We start from the raw sequence: 18,308 nt of genomic DNA on the forward strand, positions 1-18,308 counted from the left end.
GCATGTCACCATGCGAGATCTTCTACTGTCTTTGCGCGAAATACGCCTGCTAAAATTTCACCCAGGGGGTGTTGTCCAGTTGCCACACACCTAGCGTTTCGGCTCAGTGGTCAACAGGTTAGCTTAGTGGTTAGCTTAGTGTTTAGTTAGCTAGACAGTCCAGTGCTTCAGATTACATTCAGGGGTTTATTTAGCCCAAGTATGTTCAAGTGGCATACACACAAAATTCCGTTTGAGTGTTTTCATGTTGACAACAATTCATAATTTACAGAAACACCACAGTTCATATCAGCGTGCTAACTATCTAGTCGCCTAGCTTGCTATGTGTTTTCAATTGGTTATAATGGGTCAACAAGCTAACAAGCTAACAAGCTAACCTTCAATGATAGTGTGTCCTGAACATTTGTTTAGCATATAAACAATAAACCGTATCAAAATAAGCCATTAAAAGTGGTCAAGAAACCTTTATTCACATTTAATATTTCCAGTTACGACCTCCGGAGCCACCGCCATTGATTTGTTTTTTTTTGTTACTCCCACCTCTGTGTACAGTGTACAACGTGGTGATAATTTCGCCCGGAGTGAGTGAGTCTTCCTAAAGACCTGATAAATCAACTCAGATTCAGTGGATGGGCGGGGGGCGGGGGACATAGCATGATTGACAGGTAACAGTACAACCTTGAAGTACCAAAGTCCAAAGTTTGAAGTAAAGGCGTTCGAATTAAATGGTGGCGCACGGAATTGCATGAGGCTGAAATTTTAAGTCTCATTCAAAATGAGAACAACAGGGAAATGTAAATGTAATGTATGACTTCAAATTAATTCAACTTCTTATTCAATTGATTTAAAGTTTAATGTAATTCAAAATTCAAATGACATTGATTTAAACTTTAAATTAGATTACATTTAATAATCGTTGATATATTTAAATTTGATACTTGGTGATATGACTTACATGACATTTTACTTTGTAATTTACTTTATATTTAATTATTGTTACTTTGACCCTTCATAGACCACAAGCCGCAGGCGACACAGGCCATTGTAGAACACATCCTTTATAATTGCTGATGAACACAATGGTGCACAAACCCACACTGAAGAGCACACTGAAGACCCATGCATTGGAAACTCACAATATGTGAGATAATGCTATTGATTAGCAAATGGATCATGCGATGCGACTTAGGCCTACTGAAGGTTAAAGTCTTGAAAAGGGTTTTGGGCTTGAAAATGTCAAGGGCCAAACTTAATTTAGTTTCCACTACCAACCAATGATTTATTTGCATCATTTGATATATTGTACAGACCACATGTGGGCCAATAAAGGTAAGAGTAAAAGAAGATATAATGTAGTAAGGCTTAGTTACTTTGAATAGGTTAATTACAGCCTAATAAAATATATGTAGTCTTCTACTGATATGGACAAGATTTACATTGCATTTTTGGAACAAACCTGTTGAAATAAAGTAAATGATTAGGCTACTACAGTTTAACAACAATTATGTGGTTGAGGTCAACATTTGCTTTGTGTAAGGCTTGGCTGTGGGCCTAATAGACTACTACAGTGTAACATTTATCACTTTATTAAGATGATAAACTAAAGAATCAATTTAGATTATATTATATGTATCAAATGAGCAGTTCACTATATCCATGTGTGGAGAAATGTTCTTTCAATACATTATTAAATTGGAAAAAAAGAGTAAGAACATAGTACGTGACGTCACGCCCCAGTGTGTCATTCGTTGGCAGTTTCTAAGAGGTTGACCTGAATCCCTGGACGAAAAACTGAGTCGAATGACAACAATTGAACAGAAAGTACAAGCTATCCAGCCACGGCTACACGTATCTTTCTTCCAATCAACGCTGTAAACCTTTAGTTATACAGTGAATGTCAGTCGTTTGATTATATCTGAAGTATAGTCTTTATTTCTGAGGTTACTTTGCCATGCCTAGCAAAGCGCCAGAATTCTGTCGATAGGTTAGCTAGCCTCTGGCCTGCGTACAGAGTTGGCTAGCAAGGTAACATTAGCCTGTTTTTAGAGGGAGGCGTTAGCCATTTGCCCATTAGCCGTTGACTTCGCCGTTCACCGAGCTTGTTAGCTGTCAGCTGATGAATGGATAGCACTGTAACGTTAGCCTTGCTGGTTAAACTGACGTGAACTGGTCAGGCCCCGTCTCAATACTTTTTCTGCTTCAGCATCTGAAAGGTAAGCACTGCAAAATATAGCTGGTAAGCTAAGATGGAGAGAGATAGCTTGCATAGGTAGTGGTAGATTGCTGCAGGGTAATGTGAGACAGTCTTGACAATAACTACAATGTGACGTTACCTGTTAGCTAGCTAGCTGCCTAGCTTAACAAAGTGTACTCATGAAAGGACTGGTAAATCACCAAGCTAACCAGTTAGCTAACAAGCTTGTTTTGCTAACAGATAACGCGCTGCTTGCTGGTAACTTCAAGTACTTGGCTCATTAAATAAGGTGAAGTTGGAGCGGTGATCCTAGCAAGTGAATGTTTGCTACGCTGCTTCTATTTTGACGTTTATGTTACTAACGTTAGACATCTCGGCCTGGGTTGGTTCATCAACGTATGGAGGCTAACGAGGTTGTGTTAGCAGCGAGCTGAATGCCAGTTTGCAACTGCTGTTTGCAATATACATTAGAAGTTGAAGTTAGTTTGCTAAGTTAAAGGCAACGCTGGTCTGCTACTATTGCCTAATAAGCAAGCATTTACTAAACATGGATATATACTCCGTGCATTTTCCTCGAATCTGACTCACTATAATGTGTACAATGTTGTAACATTGACGTTTTGGAGGCAGTTGAGTGTGCAGTAACCTCTGTGTCAATAAAATACAGTAACGCCACAAAGCGTTACACATTAGCATTCAAACGAGAACCGTGCAGCATCAGTCCTAAGCATATACACTTAAATTAATGATCGTAAGTTATTGCTTCGCTGCAACTAAAGCAGGCCCTTGGTGGGCCTTTTATAATGCCAAGAAAACTCAATTAGAGGAAGGGTGGGGTGTAGTTTGCTCTGTGTGTGTATGCTTTTTGTGCCAATGTGCCATTGTGACGAAGACAGTGTAAGTGGATCGCTTGTATGTTGTCCTTGCTAGACAGGAAATGCTACGTAGTCTGTGCAGACAGTTGTTCAGAAGTAGCAGCGCACTTATAAATGTCTTGATGGAACCTTCATAGCATTTTATGCTATACTATCAATACAATTCCATTCGATCTGCATAGACTAGTGTTAACAAGGTATCAACATTACAAGCTGCTTTATAAACACCCAAAGAAGTAGAAGTAGAACTGTTTCTAGAAAAGACCCCACTGAGCTGTGTACGTTACACAGATTGTGAGTGTGACACACACCACACCCCATAACAGTGCTGTGTTTGTTATGTTCATCACAAGACAAACATAATCACCTCAGGGGCCCTCTGCGACTCCCTCCCCAAGCAAATTGTAGGCTACTGTGGAAAAAAAGGGGACAAGCCCATTTCTTGCGCTCATAATGGCACTCTTTGGAAACCAGGAAGTACTTGCGGAAACAGATGCGGGAGCGTAGTCGAGCGACACTCAGCTGTTGCTTGCAGACCTTTGCTAATTAATACCATGCTTCGCAGCAAGCTGCATGAGCAAAGAGTCCAGTATAATGATGTGTCTGAGCCGCCGCTCTGTGTTTGTGTGTGAGTGGTGTTATTCATGGAGGAGTTGCTTTGCCTTGGCCCTTGGGGACTCGCAACAGAAACAGAAGTGTGCCTGGGCTTCAGGGCCCCCTCAGGCTGTATGTCTCACTTCCCTTTTTTTTTTTATAAGACCGCAACAGAAAGAGAGCTTTTAAAAAAATATAGCCTATTGTGTTCATCAACTCAGCAGTCCGGTATGTTCTCAGTGAAAACAAGACAGTGGTCTTCTATTAGTCAAGACAACAAAGGCTCACAAAAAAGGGTCATATATAAAGGCTTGTTATAGCATGCATATATATATATATATATATATATATATATATATACTGTTGTCTTGACTAATAGAAGACTACTGTCTTGTTGACATTGAGAATGTATATTTCTGCAGTATATACAAAAGTCAAGCCTAGCTTTGGTGTTCATCTTGTGCGTCTAGTTTGTGCTTGGGAAGGTACGAGCAGACAGTTTGACGAGAAGTAATCAAAGCGACTAAACAGAGAGGATGCATGATAGAAGCCCTCTGGTCTGTCACAACAAACAGTTTACCCTGCTATGAACCACGTGATGCACGGTTGCTTTTCCTCTCCACCTCAGTGTTTGTTTGACCCAAAGGAGTCTGGGTGTGCAGCAGACACACAGGACTCTGCCCTCTGCCTGGTCTCCTCTCTCCTGCTTATGCTCCGTCTCTCTTTCCTTCTTAAGATCGCCTTCCTTTTCTCTGCCCCCCTTCCTCTCTCTCTCTCTCTCCCTCTCTCTCTCTCTCTCTCTCTCTCTCTCTTCCTGTCTCTCTCTCTCTCCTATTCTCTGTCTGCTGATGTTTTCCTCTCTTTCTTGTCTGCCTGTACTGAATTGCATGCATGTTATGATACCAGGTAGCTGTAGACAGAACCTGTTGACCCAGAACGGAGTTGAACCTAAAGTGTTTGGAAGGAAGAGGAGTGCATTCTGGAGAGAGATGGAGATTGAGAGAGGACATGTATGTACAGATCCCTCTAGGAGTCGCATCCTTCTGGACAAAAACTATGGATGTCTCCAACAATGTTTAGAAGGATCCTGGTACGTTCAGAGGAAGCTTTGGCTTCAAACCGTAGACTGTTGGACACGTGGAAAGGCAGCTGTCCTTCGAACACAGAGAGTGAGACAGAAAAATTCTCTCAGTCACAGAAAAGTTGTAAGTTAAGATTTCTGCACCGATCTATGTTGTTATTTAACCGGAAAGCTTTGGGGAAATAGCCCAGCTGTCAGTTGGTCCTCCTGAGTCTCTGTGTTGTGGGTTGTGCTAAGGGATTTTGGTTTTAAGGGTCTCTCCATTTCCAGTGAAGGTTGTCTGGCTGCTCTTGCATTGGTTTTGGTGTGTTACACATTCCTTCTTGAAGCTGATAAGTGACTTTAAGTATGCAGGCAGAGATAAGAGCGGGGAATGAACTTGGTGGCATTGAGAGTTTATCAGCGTTTATTCAGTTCTGTTTTCTGATCACTCTGATTTGACCAGCTATCCTATTTCAAAGCAGAGGACTATAGATTAATGTTCGATTTGCGCTGCTGACAAATTGCATTTAACAAATCACGCTTGTAGCTGTTGGAGCTATCAAGAGGAATGTTTACTTTGAGGCAGCTCCCAGTTACTTCTTCCTCTCTCCCTCCCTCCCTCCCTCCCTCCCTCCCTCTCTCGCTTCCCCCTCTCCTTTTCCTGTTCAACCGTCTTAGTCAGCTGCAGCTCAGCTCATTCTAAAACACACCCACACCTGTGTCCCCAATACATGGCTGCTTAACTCATCTATGAAAGGAATTCCAAGTGCAAGACTTTCAGACAGTGAGAAGTCATGGTTGATTCACAAAAGGACTGCAGGCCACTGCATGGTTGTTCACTGCGGAAGATTTAACAATAGCACTATTTCGAAACCTTTCTAGTTCTATTTCTTAACGTTGGAAATATTGTGTATTGATCATTTTTTACCCCAAATGCTAATTGCCCCAAGAGACCTAGTGATTTCTTAGTGATATTATTTTGCAAGAGAAATGATCGCTGAATTAATGTTTGAGTCTGTGAAATAACTGACTTTTATTTGAGAGCACGTCATCAGAGGGCATTACTACTAAGTGTGCTTGGTCTGACCCTTGGACTGCACGCCTACAAGGGTCGGCTCAGTGACGTGCCCATGCGGAGCAGCTAACTCACTTGTCTGTTCCTCGGCTCTCTCTCTCTCTCTCTCTCTCTCTCTCTCTCTCTCTCTCTCTCTCTCCAGACTACTGGACTGACCCGGAGTGTTTGTGTTCTTTCCGGGAAGCGGTTGCCATAGAGACAGTCAGGGCGTGCAGTGGGGGCGAGTCAGAGGAATGAGTCATGACCTCGGTGGTGGTCGTCGATGGAGGAGGGGCTGTTCTGGAATACATCTCTGACGCCGAGGTGGTATCCCAGGTGAGTGGGGATGGAGCATGCAGTCAACGCACACAAAGAAAAGTGCACAAACACACACACACACGCACAGGAAAGATTGCATAACCATACTTACTTAGACACACATTCACAAACAATGGTTTGGCCTTTGGTCACATTGAAGACTCACAAACAGGCTAGCCATGCTAATTGCTATCTCCTTATTTAAAAATACCTGCAATACTGTACATACAACCATTAAAGCAACACTAAAGTTGTTTTTCGTATCTTAAAATTATGTTTCCAAAATCATTTCAGTGGTTCTTCAACTCGTAACAGGGTGAACGGCACTTCTGCATTCACTTTGCGGCCCTCTATCGGCTATAACCGCACTATAACTTTACTAGATCGGGTAGCGTATCTGTAGTTCAATGAAATAAGACATGAGAAACTACAAATTAGACTTGCATCGATGTCGCAGTACATCATACTTTGATAAAATCATGCAACATACTCTACCTTGTCTTGGACATCGTTTTTCGCTGGATAAACAAATAGCGTGCATGCGACAGCGGAAAAGTGCTTTAGAGTTTAACACATGAAACCTAGAGTTAACACCCTCAGACAAAAATGCATTCAGTTGTGCCATGGCATAACCTTTGGTGCTTTAGCTCAAAGCTTAACATGTACTGTATGGACCTATTAGCTAAAAAAATATTTAATTTCACATTTATGTGTTACATTTAAATGCTTATGTAATATGTATTGTTATTTTATGTTGTAAGTTGCTTTGGATAAAAGTGTCTGCTAAGCAAACATAAAAATTGCTACGTATAGTATGGCTATTCTAGTTTTTGAGTTGCTGTTAAAATCCACAGTGTTATTGTCTCCTCAGCTGCAACACTTTAGTGACTGTGATCTCTCTCCTCTTATTCTATGTCAATGGCAGGAGGTAGCGCTGGATGCAGAGGAGGGTGTGTGCGAGATAAAGAAGGAAGAGGAGGAGGAAGAGGAAGAAGAGATGACTGAGGAAGAGTGCCCAGCTGTGGTGGTGGAACAGGTGTCCTGCCCCGAGCTGGAGCAGTGCTACGCTGCGCAGGTGGTCGTCTACGACGACGAGACCTATCTGATGCAGGGCGTGGCCGAAGAGCAGGAGGTGGAGACTGAAGTCCTGGAAGTGTCCTCAGGTAAGATAATGGCCTTTTCCTCTGTGCACGGGCTAGAAATTATGGATCTCTAGATGATGGAGGATCTCTTGGCAGTGAAGGTGAGAATAAAGCTATACGTTCACCTTCACAGGCACCCTTTGCAAGCCTTGATGCCACATTTTTTTATACTCTGGCATTGCGTGCCTCTCATTTGGGCTTTTATACGTCCTCCCTCGCTCCTCGGGCCTCGATCCTCACTGATCTACATAAAGAATGATTGGGCAAAAACGATGGGATAGTCTATCCAGTATTAGTTATAGATCAGTGGGAACGCCCCTCGAGGATTGAGCATCGAGGATCGTGGAGGCATGTTGAGAAGCACCTATTGTTCCATCGAACAGTACTAGCATCCTTAACTGGGGCATATTGATCAATGCATCTGAGCATTGTTCTTCTCTTCACCTCACCATGACCATGATTTGACACCTCGCAAAGTTTCACTTTTAATTTGATTTAATTTTCATTATGAAAAGGTGTTGCGTGTCTTATTTGTGTCCCATTCGTCTTTTTATCTATCCTCTCTTCCTTCCTTCCGTCCTCGGTCCTCCGGGTCATTCCCACTGATCTATAAAGAACACTGGATAGACTATCCCATTGTTGCCGCCCCATCATTCTTTATCTAGATCAGTGGGAACGAGCCGGAGGCCTGAGGATTGAGGAGAGTTCATAGAGGTTGAGAAAGGGCCAGTGTGTTTGGAAAACATATTGTTTACGGTATGATTAAACCATGGGATTGACCGCTGGTTCAAGGAGGACATCTAGTGGTTAAACCTTTCACTGTCACAAGGCATAGGTTGGAAAAATAGGTATGTAGATTAGATGGTAAGATTCACCGATTTGCATCGGTACACAGGTATGAACATTCACTACCCGATTACCCCAATTTAAAAAAAAAAAAAACGTGACCAAGATGTTTAGATAGATTTCTCTTCTTTCTTTCATGTATGTCATGTCCACTGCTCTTAGTGCCCAATTCAGCCTAGTCTTGCGCACATGTGTGAGTTGAAGGCACGTCCAACTGACACTACTGTATCATGGTAGACTAGAGGAACACACACTGACTTGTTATTTTTGCTGTATGTCATGCTGCAATTGTATGCAGGCAGACAAGACGACTATACTCACCTGGAGCGGTGAAATGATTGAGTGTGTGTGTGGAGGAGAAGTCTGCTTTCCCCGTCCCATTGCCATTTTGTGTTTGGAAGCAGTGGTGAACCAGTTTGTTACAGGTTATTTATTTTCATTGGCTAATGCATATGCAAAGTATGTGTGAGGAGCACCACTGCTTTCTTTCTGTTTAGTTGTCCCACCTAGAAGTGTGAGAATTAACTCTCTGTACAACATTGATCATATTTTCCTTTGCATGGTATGTTATGGCGATGAATTGCATGGTATAACAAATCGTATTGGGTTAAAATGGACAATGGTATTTTTAGCACATAAGTACATCATTATCATCTAATGTATGGTATCGTTCGTTGCCAATGAGTATAGCGAGTATAGCAACATACAGTAGGCAAACTAGAGGGTGGAAGTAATTGTGCAACATAAACAGCAACATTTGCAATATAAATTAATGGATCAGCGGAATTAAAAAGGTCAAGCGTTTAAGCCACACACTTCGCTGTCACTTGTCACTTCTGACCGAAAACTTCCCGTGTTGATTTCCCATACAAATTTGTTGTAAAGAAGACTCAGAAAATAGTAGCTAACTTTTTGTATTATTTGGTGGTTATCGTCTTTATTCTTATTGGTTAGATTAGCTATTAATTGTGCGCCTTAAAAGGTATAGTTAAGAATCAGAGGCAACAACAAAGTGGGCAAAGTTTCTTGAAGCCCACTGATTTTGGCGCGGAATGATCGCCTTGTCTCGGTCTCATAGCTCGTTTCCGGTGAGTGGCGGAGTGATACATTCATGTCGCGCATATGTTAGTGTGTATGAATCCGCAGCAGTTCCTGGGAGAACATGGCGACTTCTCTGCACGATGAACCCGCTAATCAGCTTGATTTGCTCATCAAAGCCGGTAAAACAGTGTTTGATAGCAAAAATGTTCTTAGAAATATCTGCAAGTATTTTTTTTCATGTAAAAATATTGCACTTCGTTGAAATGGAAGACAACACTCTGGTACGGGAAGTTTGTGCAGTCAAAGTAATGGAGGGCGAATCAGGAAGTAATCACCTTGGTTGACAACCTGCATGGCGTCTAGATTCATAACATTATAAATCTGGTTGTCGCTAGGAAGCGTTATTCTGTTATAGCTTGTTAATTGATTTGCGTGTTGACCTGAGCTTCTGCGTTACCCATGGGAAGAGTTGTAGGTCAATAAACGTGTTCATGTTTTTGACTAACGAATAGCGGGTGATGCCACTTGAGTTGCTGTGGGAAACCAGGAAGTGTGTCAGATTGTTTTCTTTATTTCCAGTTAGACGCCATGGTACTTCCAATTAATCTACAGTAATGGTATTTGTGGCTTTAATTTAGTTTTAACATCACCATACGTCTGAATAATGGTCCTACACGCTCTCTTGACTGGATAATTAGTGTTTGATTTCGACAAAGTAACGGTCCCTTTTATTTTCAGACAATGCACGCTTGAACATTGTTTTTCTCTTCATGATAGTGGTTAATGATCTAACTGCGCTATACACAGACAGTGTTAAGAGTTTCTAGACAAACTGTTTGAAGTGAGATATTTCAGCTGTGGGAATTATCACATCGATTTTAATGATTGTTGATGATCTAATGGTGGTATTCTTGCAGCTGGAAATGTCTTGCCATTTTAAATCCCAGCGATTGTGTAGCTGGCACGTGTAAGTTGTAAACTTTGTTTTAGGATTATTGGCGGTTCTTTCAAGTGATCAACATCAAAAAGTCGACTCAGCGACTCTCAACATATTGTATGCGTCTCACGCTTCATTACATATCGACTTCAACGTGATAGCGGAAGTATTTCAGTCTTTGTAGGTTTGGTTCATATGATTGATCGTTGATTCTGGCGAATTGCCTGCTACGGTATTTTGAAATAGTCTTGTAAACCAATGGAAAGACCGGAAAGCAGTGACGTGAAGGAAACGCCAAGCCAATAAAATGGGGGGCGTAACGTGATCGACAGCAGCCCCAGCTTGTGCGTAGCGGGAGCTGAGGAGAAAGGTTCGTGTAAACACGGAAGTCACTGCGCAGAGGACTACTTTCTGTTGAACCGCTATGTGAAAGTAGCACCTAGTCATTTCAATGTTGACAAGTTCCTGGGTCTTTTATATATTTGCAAGTGATTTTTAATGCAATTTAATATCTCACTGCCGACAGTTACATGAAAGATTAGACAAAGCAATGCATTTTAACTGTGAATTGGCTTGAATTGTATTACTTTTAGACACCGTGTTCACATGGGTCATGGAATTTCTCGAATATCGTGGAATTTTGGAACACCTATTGCAGACGTGGAAACTCGGGGACTTGGATCAGTTTTGGAGCAAAGTCATGGAGTATCAGGGAATTTTGTTGTAGTAGTTTAAGATTTACTTGCCAAAATGCAAACAGAATACAAATGCGTTTCCACACAGAATTGGTGTATATCTGGTTATTAGGTTTCCTACTTGCTTAACCAGGCCAATTTTGTTAATTCAGTGCCCTTTTACTAATCTCCTACTCCTAACAAAGTAAAATAAAATCTTGAATACTATCATGCTGCTGTGCTGTAGTCATTGGTCGTTATATTGTACTAGTCATTATACAACAAGTCATGGGAATTCAGGGGTTTTTTTTTATCAGGGAAAGTCAGGGAAAATGTCATGGAATTTTACATTTGACTTAGAATGGACACCTTGTGAATACATGTTGTGTAAACTGGATGCTCTTATGGTTCCCACCTTTTTTAATCTTGTCAATCGAAAGCAGGTGTAAGATTTAACAGAAATTATTAATACAAGTGGTTTAGTGTATTATTGTCTCCAGCAGTGATTGTGTGTGAGGGGGGGAAAAAAATAGCTTAGCTTCTGTGTCCATTCTTCTGTGTAACCTGTTCACACAATTCCGGATCAGTAAATTCCTAATTGTGGTGGCACTTTGGCCCTGGCACGAAGTAATATTACCATGTAACCAAATCTGGAGAGGTCTAGTGCGGCCTCACACAGCCATGCTTGTGTGAGCGAATGCACCGACTCCAGATCACTGACTGGACGGAAAGGAACAGGTGGGGAAAGGGTGTTTGGCACATTTAAAGCAGAAGCAGGAAGGTGTCTTTTTTTTTTTTTTTTTTTTTTTTTAGACTGGCTTCGGTTTTACTGTATTCACATGCTCATACACACTTCTGCTGTTATTTTGCTGTATTGCTAGTATGTAAGTTACAACCTTTTATGCTGACTGGCTAATAAATACTTTTTTTTAATGTTTTCAGTCAAACCTCGACTTAAGTGATAATGGACGTTTCTGAGTCTGTATGTTTCCCTTCTCCTCATTTCTTTTCTTGTCTTCACCTTTCTTGTCTGCAGTGGAGGCATCAGCTCATGGAGGGGGTGGATACGTGACTCTGGATAAGATCGAAGCCGCAGAGGCCTTGCTTCACATGGACTCGCCGTCCAGCATGAGGGAGGACCGTAGTCCTGGTATGTACACATGATTTTTTGTTTTGATTTGATTTAAGCCAGGCTGGTTTCAGTACCGCTCTTGGGTGTACCAAGAGCTGTACTGAAAACAAATTCCATCAGCCTGGCTGTGTGGTCAGGGTTAGGGTTGGGGTTGGGGTTGGGGTTATTTCACTGCTGAATATATGAAGGCAGGCTCACAGTTGGCTGAAAACAACAAGTTGCCTCTAGACCATTGGTTCTCAAACTGTGGTATGGGTACCATTAGTGGTATGCCGACTCTCTGTTGTGGTTCTCTAGGAGTCTCCAATATTATTTCATGAAGACAAAATAATCACTTCAAATGATATAAAAGAAAACATAATGAAAAATTGTACAATGTAAAAACATATTTAAATTGGTCTGCGCTACACTCTAATGCCGGTCATAACGGTGGTACTTGGAGAGTCAATTGTTCTCTGAAGTGGTACTCAATGTGAGAACCACTGCTCAAGCTTGAGAATCACTGCTCTAGCCGTACTGAAGTGCTGAAGTTCTCTGTCCAATTGGCAGGTCTGTTGATTACTATACAAGAAAGGGAAAGGCTGAAACATTGGCTTTGGCCTTCTCATTTTCCCACTTGGATTATTATGGGTCTAATGTATACCGAGCTCTCATACTGAAGCGAACATAAGCTACACCTGCACTTAGGGGTGGGAATTGGCAAAATAATGACAATTCGATACTATTGCGATATTTGGGCCAAAATTCAATATTATTGCGATTCTAAACATATTGCGATACAACAAGAATTGCGATTCGATTCTGCGATATATTGCTATTCATGTCGCTCATATTATTCAAAGGCATTACGAAAAATAAGGAAAAGAACGCTGTTCAACACAATTTGTCATGGCATAGTGCACATCAAGGTCCTTACTATTTGCTTTTTGTTGAAAACCGAAATACACCCACACTTTCAATGTGATGGAAGGTCGTCTATAACAGGTTGTGATTGTGAAGCCATTTTTATTTGAAATGGCTGTTGAATGCACAATAAAACGCCACAACAAGCGCCACCTTGTGAGCGTAATATCTTGAATTTCCCCTTGGGGATCAATAAAGTATCTATCTATCTAACTATTTCAGTAAATTCAATGTGATCTGAGTAAACTAGACTCAAATAAAAGTAAAATAGATAATTAAATTCTATAATTAAGTATTGCGATACTTTGAGCTACTAGTATCGATATAATTGCATGCTCAAAATATCGCGATACTGAACAGAATCTATTTTTTCCCCCACCACTACCTGCACTGTACTCTACTGTTTTGATAAACATATCTGTGAAATGAATGAATGTAAATGATCTCAGTGTATGTGAAATGATTTTGTGTGTGTGTGTGTGTTGTGTGTGTGTGTGTGTGTTATAAAAAATGGAAAAAGGTTCGCACACTTGAAATCCTTCTTTTTAGTTTTAATTTTCTTTTCTTTAGCACAGAATAATGACGTTTCGACCGTGTGGTCTTCTTCAGGTGTGCGAACCTGTTTCCATTTTTTATGATTTACCCTTGTTCTGCACCTTGACCTGGGATGTGCACAAACTTTTTCACTAACTGTGCGTGTGTGTGTGTGTGTGTGTGATGTCAGTGCCAGACATGTTGGGTGAGATGGAGGTGGAGGTGGAGGTGAGCACCGAGAACACGGAGCCCATCGAGCCCCTGGAGGAGCAGCTCACGCTGGAGGGAGACATCCAGAAGGGCAAGAAAGGTACGCGCCTCAACTCTCCCTTCTACTCCTCTCGCTATTCACCTGTCTGTCTGTTCCACTCTCCCTTTACTTTCTGTCTGGTGTGCACCTGTCTCTCTGTCTGTCTGTCTCTCTGTCCGACTCTTCCTTTACTTTCTGTCTTGTGTGCATCTGTCTGTCTGTTCGACTCTTCCTTTACTTTCTGTCTGGTGTGCACCTGTCTCTCTTTCTGTCTGTTCGACTCTTCCTTTACTTTCTGTCTGGTGTGCACCTGTCTCTCTTTCTGTCTGTTCGACTCTCCCTTTACTTTCTGTCTGGTGTGCATCTGTCTGTCTGTCTGTTCCACTCTCCCTTTACCTCTCTGTCTGGCATTCACCTGTCTGTCTGCTAGACTCTCCCCTGTTCTCCCTCTGTCTGGTATTTGCCTGTCTGTTTGTTAGGTTCTCCTCATCCTTTCTTCTCTCTCAGGCTGCGCATTAATCAATTCGACATCTGTCAGTCTCTCTCTCTCTCTCTCTCCCTCCCTCTCTCTCATTCCCTCAGTCTGTTATGTATTGAATCCATAAGCTCGTGGCAGTGTTTACGTTAGGCTACTGCAGTGTTTGCTGTATACATATGGATTTGCATTCCCTGCTTAATCCGTCCTACAGGCAGGAAGCGGAAAGCCGCGCACACACCGCAGGCTGAACGCGAGGAGTCTCCTGACCTGACCTTCAAGAAGAAGCCCCGGGTGGGAAAAAGTAAGTGTGTGTGTGGGTGCATACATTAGTGTCCTCTCTGTGTGTGTGTGTGTGTGTGTGTGTGTGTGTGTGTCTCTGTGTGTGTTTCTTTGTGTGAGAGAGTGAGGAGGGTGCATATGTAGACTCTGAGCTTAAATTCTCAGGTGTTGTGCTGCAATTCAGGTCTTGGTTGGACTGTTAAAATGGATAATTATACTGCCTAGAACAGCTTTGAAAAATTCTCATGACAGGCACAGACATAGTCTTAAACCCTGTGTAGTTCTTTAGACATGGTATTTTGTGAACTTGCTCATATTCAAACTTTTAGACCTCTAATTGTGACGATGGCATGGGGTCTTCTTTCTTTGACAATTTGATGTTTTTGGCTGTGTGCGTGTGCGTGTGCGTGTGCGTGTGCGTGTGCGTGTGTGTGTGTGTGTGCGTGCGCGTGCGTGTGCGTGCGCGCGCGCGCGCGCGCGCAGCTTTATTGTGCCTCTGTGAACCTCTGCCCAAAGTAACCACACTCTCTCGGTCTGTGCCTGTGTGTATTCAGACAGCACCTATCTGTGGGAGTTTCTGCTGGACCTTCTGCAGGACAGGAACACCTGCCCTAAATACATCAAGTGGACCCAGCGGGAGAAGGGCATCTTTAAGCTGGTGGACTCCAAGGCCGTGTCCAAACTCTGGGGCAAATACAAGAACAAGCCCGACATGAACTATGAGACCATGGGCCGAGCCCTCAGGTACTGACAGTGTCACAAATGACCGCAAGATGAACCCCTTGGGTCCTTAATTTATACACTTATGTAGGACTGCAATATGAGCAGTATCGACTTACTATAAAACTGTATGCAATTTAGAAAATATGTGAATATATGATTATATCTAGCATATTCTCATATTACAAATATTAGATTTAATGTTCAACATTTGATGTGTGTCTTTGTGTGTTGTAGATATTATTACCAGCGTGGCATCCTGTCAAAAGTGGAGGGACAGCGCTTGGTGTATCAGTTTAACGACATGCCCAAGAACATCGTCTTCATCGACGACGACAAGAGCGACGCGCCCGCCACCCCTCAGACGCCGTGCGAGCGCGTGACCCCCGCCACCCCCACCACGCCGACGTCTCCCAGCATCCTCCGGGGCGGGCGCCTGGCCGCTCAGGTCAAAGTGCAGTCCCCCACGGCGGCCCCCGCGCCCGTCAAACCCGCCCAGATGCTCCGCATCGTCAACGTGTCGTCGGGGTCCGAGGCCTTCGTCACCCTGCAGGGCGCCTGCCCTGTCACCACAGCAACGGCCCCGAGGTAAGAATGGAGAAGAGAACTATTAACCAGGTTTGGATTTATGTATAGGTTTGTGTCCAGACTATCTTTTATACACTTTACACACACATACTGGGGTGCGTTCCTAAAGCCATACCGTAATATCCCGACTGTTAGCCGCAGCTTATACATTGATTTTGCAAAATTTCTTCAGCTGTGAGGTTAATACAGGGGGCATGCGGGAAATTACTGTAGTTGCTACAAGTTAGCAGCTTTATTGGTTGCAATGCAATTTCCAATTGCCAACCAACTAAGTTGCTAACAGGTTGCAAACTATGGTTTTGGGAAGTGTGTGTGTGTGTGTGTGTGTGTGTGTTACTTTTGAGTGTTATATTATAATACAGTATGTGTTCATTCCCTTCTTTCCCCACCTGTCAACCCCTCAGGACTCTGCAGGTCCCCTTGATGATGACGACATCACTGGGCCAGAAGATCTCCGCGGTAACGGCCCTGAACCAGCACGGCTCGCCGCTGCTCACGACCACCGCCCCGACCATGGTCTCGTCCGGCGGCGGCCAGAAGGTGTACCAGATCCAGGCGCTGCCCACCATGATGCCCGCCACGGGCGAGAACGGGCAGAAGATCACGGTGCAGCTGGCCAAGCTCATCACCATCCCCGCCTCGCACCTGGCACAGTGCCAGCTGCAGCAGCAGCAGCCCAAGGTCACCACGACGACGATGGGCGCCGGCGGCCAGGGCATCAGCCTGATGGGGGCGCCGCTCACCCTCCGCACCATCACGCCCGTCTCCATGCCGACCACGACCGTGTCCGCTCCCGCCGCCACCGCCACGCAAGTGCTGAGACTCATCACCCAGCAGCCTGCCGCTGCCGCTCCTGCCCCGACCCCTGCCCCTGCCGGTGCCCCTGCACCCACCCCCGTGCCAGTCTCCGCGCCCGTTTCCGCGCTCTTGCCTGTGACCACCACCCCTGTGACCGTCCCAGCGACCGTCCCTGCCAACACCGTTGTTGTGGCGCCGCAGGAGAGCGCCGCCCCGGTGGTGGCAACGTCCGAGAGTGACGTCACCGTCATCAAGGTGGAAATGGACGAAGACATGACCACACAAGTGGTCACAGACGTAACGACTTCCTCTGATAGCTGAGACGGTGTATGTGACACACACACACAAACACGCACACATAAATATATTCGCTCTCCAAAAACACATTTCAGTTGTGTGTTGAATTTGCAATGGGGGTCTTCCCTCAAAGCAATGTAAAAGGAATTCTTGCTGTGTGGCCTGACTGGTATAAGGAATGTATTACGTTTCTTCTTCAGGCCAGTCTCATAAACAAAACTCATATACTTCTTTCAGTCATAGTGACTCTAAAGAACAGATACGGAAACCCCCCCCCTCAAAAGGATATGTGATATAGGAATAAACCAAATTATTGTCATGGACAATAATAATTAAAGTAAAATAAATAAAAAAAAACGCATAGGAGTTAAGGGGAAAATCTGTTTGGGTGAGCAGATCACAGTGATTCCATACATTCACACTAACAACGGCAACACTACAACACACTCAATTATACAGAGCAGTGATGGCAGAGATGGTCAGATCAGGCTTTAACTCACCATTGGCAGTGAAATAAAAGTTTATAAATTCCTGGTTAAAAGTATTATTGAGACAATAATACCACCAACACATCCTGACTTGCAGTACAGTGGAGCTAGAACTCGGCCAAGCTCTGGAGTGCTCGTTTTTTTTTGTGTGTTTTTTTTCCCCCCGCCACAATTAAAGTACTCAAAGCGTCTGAAGACTCAAACTGCGTCAATCACTGTGCGAACACGAGAACCAATCATCTGGTGCTACATCCCGGAGATGGGAGTTGGGGTGGTGGGGGGGGGGGCAACCCACCGACACCCCTCCGCTCTGCTTGGACTAGGGGCATAAAGGGACTTTGTACATACTGTCAATACAGAGTAGGAGAATCCTTCAAGGAAAAAACAGGCAGCCTTAGATAAAGATGAAATGAATTATTAAAAAAAAAAAAATGCTCCCCTTTCCCGATTTGTATGTATTGTACAAGCTGAATGATATTTCTTTCTTTCTTTCTTTCTTTTTTTTTTTCCAAAACTCTGTTTTGATATTTTATACCAGGAACAGTGTTACTCTAGGTCTGAAGCAGAGTTTATCGTCATGGCGTCTTGGGCCAGTCACATACTCAAATAATTGTAATGTTTCTTTTTTTTTTTTTTTGTCTCGTTAATGTTTCTTTTCTCCACCCTCTGTTAATACTCTGTTTACTGGATGCAGTAATTGCCTGTAGTGTTTCATATTTTTTCTTTTTCTTCTTTTGTAAGTCCACCACTCTGATGTTCTCTGATGTTTCTATCTGTATAAAGGAGGATATAAGGGAGAGCGGGACAGATGGGGAGGGAACATACTTGCATTCTGACTTAACTAGATTGTATTTTCAACATTTGAAGCATATTCTATTTTGTTGTACTCTTATCCAAGTGTATCCAAGTAGATTTTACTGAGCAGTACAGTAAAGAGCACAGAAAACATGTTGCCTGTGGGTGTTTCTTCCGTCTACTCTAAAGGCTTACGAGAGAATATTGCGCCACTGTGCTTAACGTTATTCATTACGTGTAATAATTTGATCATTTCCAGGGTTCTGTCTGGTATGTAGTTGTTTGGAGACTGGAAATGAGTGGGAAAG

General features: G+C 43.2%; 1 protein-coding gene across 4 annotated transcripts; it reads left to right on the top strand.

Moving 5' to 3' along the window:
• The first annotated feature begins 1,248 nt into the window (after positions 1 to 1,248).
• Positions 1,249 to 18,147, top strand: elf2a (E74-like factor 2a (ets domain transcription factor)). Of its 4 annotated transcripts, none has more exons than XM_062524413.1 (9): positions 1,249 to 1,329; positions 5,944 to 6,116; positions 7,024 to 7,261; positions 11,775 to 11,888; positions 13,498 to 13,617; positions 14,247 to 14,336; positions 14,869 to 15,058; positions 15,272 to 15,622; positions 16,027 to 18,147. In XM_062524413.1, exons 2-9 carry the CDS (start codon positions 6,042 to 6,044, stop codon positions 16,739 to 16,741), a joined length of 1,893 nt encoding a protein of 630 aa, XP_062380397.1. In that variant the 5' UTR covers positions 1,249 to 1,329; positions 5,944 to 6,041; the 3' UTR covers positions 16,742 to 18,147. The 4 variants fall into 4 exon arrangements, with proteins under 4 accessions (XP_062380397.1, XP_062380395.1, XP_062380396.1 ...); XM_062524411.1 differs by lacking the exon at positions 1,249 to 1,329 and adding an exon at positions 1,777 to 2,213; XM_062524412.1 differs by lacking the exon at positions 1,249 to 1,329 and adding an exon at positions 4,502 to 4,868.
• The last annotated feature ends 161 nt before the right edge of the window (positions 18,148 to 18,308 follow it).

Source organism: Sardina pilchardus, chromosome 21 (genome assembly GCF_963854185.1).
Source record: "Sardina pilchardus chromosome 21, fSarPil1.1, whole genome shotgun sequence".
In the NCBI taxonomy this organism is placed as follows: Eukaryota; Metazoa; Chordata; class Actinopteri; order Clupeiformes; family Clupeidae; genus Sardina; species Sardina pilchardus.

Coding starts and splice junctions, on each gene's coding strand:
- elf2a (XM_062524413.1), top strand. CDS start 6,042: ATGACCTCGGTGGTGGTCGTCGATGGAGGAGGGGCTGTTCTGGAATAC. Junction 11,889..13,497: donor GAGGGAGGACCGTAGTCCTG/GTATGTACACAT, acceptor GTGTGATGTCAG/TGCCAGACATGTTGGGTGAG. Junction 14,337..14,868: donor GAAGCCCCGGGTGGGAAAAA/GTAAGTGTGTGT, acceptor GTGTGTATTCAG/ACAGCACCTATCTGTGGGAG.